Here is a 4,273-nt window from a genome sequence, read left to right on the forward strand (position 1 = left end):
TCATCTGTGCCATCTGCTTTGGCAAGCGCTATGACCACAATGACCAAGAGCTGCTCAGCGTGGTGAACCTCAGCAATGAATTTGGGGATGCAGCTGCTTCTGGCAACCCTGCTGACTTCATCCCCATGCTTCAGTATCTTCCCAGCCGCACCATGCAGCTTTTCAAGGACATCAACAGGCGTTTCAGCCTCTTTGTGCAAAAAATTGTCAAGGAGCATTATACCAGCTTTGATAAGGTAAGAGCTTGGATGCTCTTGGATGTGGGTAGATGACTACAATTGTCAGAGATGCCTGCCTGGCAATGGGGGGAAGAGGGTGCTCCCTCGTCCCTTCACCTCTGCCCAGGAAAGCTCCTTTGGGGCTCTCCAATCTGCAGTTAATTCCCCCAGGAGCAGGTGCTGGCTAGGGGGAGGTTTCCCCAGTCCTGGGTGTCCCCGATGTCCCTGACCCACCTGTGTTCCCCAGGAGCACATCAGGGACATCACGGACTCGCTGATTGAGCACTGCCAGGAGAAGAACATAGAAGAGGATGCCCGAGTCCCACTCTCCAATGAGAAGATCATCAACATTGTCAATGACCTCTTTGGGGCAGGTGAGAATGTTTCTGAGGGTGAAACCTCGCTGCTGGGAGGCTGGGTGGAGGAGCCGTTGCTGTCGGGTGAGACCCTGGCCATGATGGATGTTTGGAGCTACTGCTGGGCTCTTGGGTGCTCTCCAGAGCAGATGGCTTTTCAGTGATAGCTGATGGGGGAACTGCTTCATGGGTAATATCTAGAGTGACAGGGTCTTGTAAATGCCCACTTGCCTGTCCTCATTTGGTAACTACATGCCTTTTTCATGTCCACCCAGGCTTTGACACTGTGGCAACTGCCTTATCCTGGAGCCTCATGTATGTTGCCTTGTACCCCGACATCCAGAAGAAGATTCAGGAAGAACTAGGTGAGTCCATGAACCTGCTTCCTCCAGGGCCGAAACCTCTCTGGTGAGGGCTGCTCCCATCCCTCTCCATCCTCTTGACCTCCTGCAGATCAGACCATCGGCTGGGAGAGAAGACCAAGACTGTCAGACCGGAGCATGCTGCCTTACACAGAAGCCTTTATCCTGGAGATGTTCAGGCACTCCTCCTTCATGCCCTTCACCATCCCGCACAGGTATGGAGTGGCTGACATATTATTCAGGGGATTTTTTTGGAGTGGTTTTCTGGGAGATGCTAATAATCACCTGAGAATGGATCCCTGCTATGGGGAAATATTCCAGTGCACAGCCGGAATGACTCATGTTAGATCTCCCTATGGTTTTCACACAGCTCCCATGTTGTGTTGGTGCCTGGGGCTGCATCCATTGCCCTTGGGGCCGGCAGCTGTCCAGCTTGCTGCCTTCCCAGGGTCAGATCCTTCCCTTTAAGGGCATTTTCACTCCAAAGCCTTTGCTAGTAGAGGGATGGTGAACACCTCTGGGTTTATATTTCTTCCTACCTTAGGAGAAACCACATCACAACTCATTCAACTTCCCGCAACTGGAATCTTTCTGCTTGAGGAAAAATGTTAACCAAGACAATTTACTCGCCCCAATACAGAATATTTCCCAGCCAGTTCTAAGAGTACAAATAGAGTGTTAAAAATGAAACACCCCTAGGACTTGGCAAGCTTTGTCTCACTGCGAAGCTGTGAGTCTCATCTTCACTTCTCCTCTCCGTCGGTATTTCTTTCAGTACGACGAAAGCGACGGTGTTGAACGGCTATTACATCCCCAAGGACACCTGCGTGTTTATCAACCAGTGGCAAGTGAATCACGATGAGTGAGTACACCAAATCCTCCGTGCTCATCCAGGCTGCCATGGGTTTGCTTGGCATTAAAGTTGCTCTGATCCTTTAGAGCAACATCCCAAAAGCCAAATGGGTTGTGAAGGCAGGAAAAGGCAGATTGGTACCAAAAATCATGTAGGTTTGATGCCAAGCCCAGCCTTGGTGCTCTTGGGCATGGAGCTGCTCTGGGTTGACTTAGTCACTGGTTCAGCAAATCCCCAACACCAGGGCTCACCCAATTTATGTGCTGTAACATGGTGATGTCCTCAATGCACCAGACTTTCCATATCCATGTGAGAGCTGGCAGCTTGGGCTGCTGAATAATCAGGAATCGGTAGATCCTCCTGCCAAGCAGCCCTTGTGATCCGGGTTAACAGCTCTGGATGTGCTTAATGGGAACTGTCTGGTTCCCTCTTTCAAGAAGAAAAATGTCCTGACATGACTCTTGTTAAACTCAATAGGCTCGTGCTGTTATTGCTGATAATCAGCTTTGGTGAAGGAAAGGGGATCTGGAAACCAAAGCCCCATCTTACTCCTCCTCTGCTCTCCAGCAGAGAACCTCCTGGGGCGAGTAAGTTGCCTAAGGCTCGATACAGAAGGTGGTTCCCAGATCAGGTATTTTGGATCAGAAGCTCAAGATCTTTGTATCCCAATAGCCCAGGAGCACAGAAATATTTCAATATTCCTTCTGCTCCTGCGTATGCTGGTGAGCATCACTATGGGAACATTGTCCTTAGGATCAGAGAGGGTTCCCTCTAAGGCACTGGAAAATCCCACCTGGCACCTCCCAGCAGCCAGGCTGGGAGGGTTCAAAGTGGGGAAAACTCTCGGGTCTCCATCCTTCTTTTTTAAGAAGTGCTGACCAACTTCTATGCTCTCCTTTTGGCTCAAACTGCAGGGCTTTTAGCTATTGCATGCTGAATTAAATCCACACCCCGTATCTGCCCAGGCAAACACAATCTGGGTTTGAAATAGAAGTTGCAGTAGAGTGAGCTGATGGAGTCTGACGTGCAGTTGGCAGTTGAGATCAGGGATACAGGTTGCCAAAGTTTTTTGGACCGTGAAATAAGAAATCATTGCAATGCTGCTCTTCCATGAGGAGTTTTTTGACCATTGTCCCCATCACAATGGGTGAAAGTGGCTTCCTCAGGTGTCTCTCCTTTCTGCTCCAGGAAGCTTTGGAAGGATCCCTCAACTTTCAACCCTGAGCGATTCCTCAATGCTGCAGGGACCGAAATAAGCAGAACGGAGAGTGACAAAGTGATGACTTTTGGCTTGGGGAAGAGGCGATGCATCGGGGAGACCATCGGCCGGTGGGAGGTCTTCCTTTTCTTGGCCACCATACTGCAGCAGCTGGAGTTCAGCCTCTGCCCTGGGGCGGAGGTGGACATCACTCCTCAGTATGGACTGACAATGAAATACAAGAAATGCGAGTGTTTCCAGATTAAGAAGCGTTCCCCCATGAAGAATTCTCCATAAGCTGTGGGAGGAAGGATCGCTTTGCAGAAGAAAGCCAGCCCTCAGCATCGGACACTCAGCCTGCTTTTGCTAACGCTCTCTAGAAGCCAGCACGGCCCCTCACCTATGTTGTATCACTGGAGGCTTGTTCATCTCATGTAAGTGTGAGCGGGGAGGGATAAAGCTGGCTTTGGGCTTCTTGCAGCCCCCATGGCCAGCTCCATCACCTACAGAAAACCTCATCGGAGGTCCAGCCTGCTCATCCCACTTGAGGAGGTCCAGGGGGACTGCAGCCCTGTGGTGGGGATGCTTTGGGTTGGGAGAAGCCGTGCAAGATGTTGGTAGGAGGTGTCCTTACCCTGCCCAGTGCTGTGGGCAGAGCCAGAGCCACCATGGGCAGAACCTGACCCATCATGGGCAGAACTGAACCCACCATGGGGAACTCCCTTCAACCACCAAATCAGAATAAATCTGCAGGTTCCTCCCCAAGAAACCTGGCCAGCCTCTTCCCATGGGGTGGAAGTATTGGCTGAGCTGTTTGCAAAGTCTACGGCTCCTTGTGCTGATGGCAATGGGCTCTCCCCACTGCTCCAGCCACCTCCTGAAAGGTTCCTGAGGTGATGCAGAAGACAGACCTATACCATCTTGAGTGGGACTTGGTCTGGGTGCACCCTCACACAGGTAAATTCCCTGATTATAAAGTCAGAAAATGAATCCCGAGCGTTTCTACCCATCCTTGGTGACAACCTGCTCAAAAAAAAAAAAAAAAAAAAAAATTAAAAAAAATCCATAAACTGAGATATTAGCTAAATTCCTAGCAAGAAGCCTCCTGGAAACTATCAAAGAATTGAGAATAAGGGACAAGAAGCAGTAAAAGGCACAGTAGGATGCTTCTGGCTTTCAAACTATGTATTTGCTGCTTTTTTTAGTTCTTTTTTGGCAAGATTTCTATATCCAATTTAATAAAAGGAGCAAGGGCTTGAGGGCTGCGGGAGCTGCAGTGCCTTACG

General features: G+C 50.0%; 1 protein-coding gene across 1 annotated transcript; it reads left to right on the forward strand.

Annotated features, from left to right (window-relative positions):
• The first annotated feature begins 6 nt into the window (after positions 1–6).
• LOC104518754 (cytochrome P450 1A4) lies at positions 7–3,651 on the forward strand. The gene is made up of 6 exons (XM_010163238.1): positions 7–236; positions 466–592; positions 850–939; positions 1,028–1,151; positions 1,712–1,798; positions 2,978–3,651. The coding sequence occupies exons 1-6, from the start codon at positions 126–128 to the stop codon at positions 3,282–3,284; spliced, it is 846 nt and encodes a 281-aa protein (XP_010161540.1). The 5' UTR covers positions 7–125; the 3' UTR covers positions 3,285–3,651.
• Positions 3,652–4,273: the final 622 nt, after the last annotated feature.

The sequence above is a fragment of the Antrostomus carolinensis genome, unplaced genomic scaffold (genome assembly GCF_000700745.2).
Source record: "Antrostomus carolinensis isolate BGI_N321 unplaced genomic scaffold, ASM70074v2 scaffold29222, whole genome shotgun sequence".
Lineage (NCBI taxonomy): Eukaryota > Metazoa > Chordata > Aves > Caprimulgiformes > Caprimulgidae > Antrostomus > Antrostomus carolinensis.

Bases quoted from the DNA above. Each gene is read 5' to 3' on its own strand.
- LOC104518754 (XM_010163238.1), top strand. From the start codon at position 126: ATGCTTCAGTATCTTCCCAGCCGCACCATGCAGCTTTTCAAGGACATC. The intron at 237-465 runs GTAAGAGCTTGG...TGTGTTCCCCAG, and splicing joins ATTATACCAGCTTTGATAAG to GAGCACATCAGGGACATCAC. The intron at 940-1,027 runs GTGAGTCCATGA...GACCTCCTGCAG, and splicing joins GAAGATTCAGGAAGAACTAG to ATCAGACCATCGGCTGGGAG.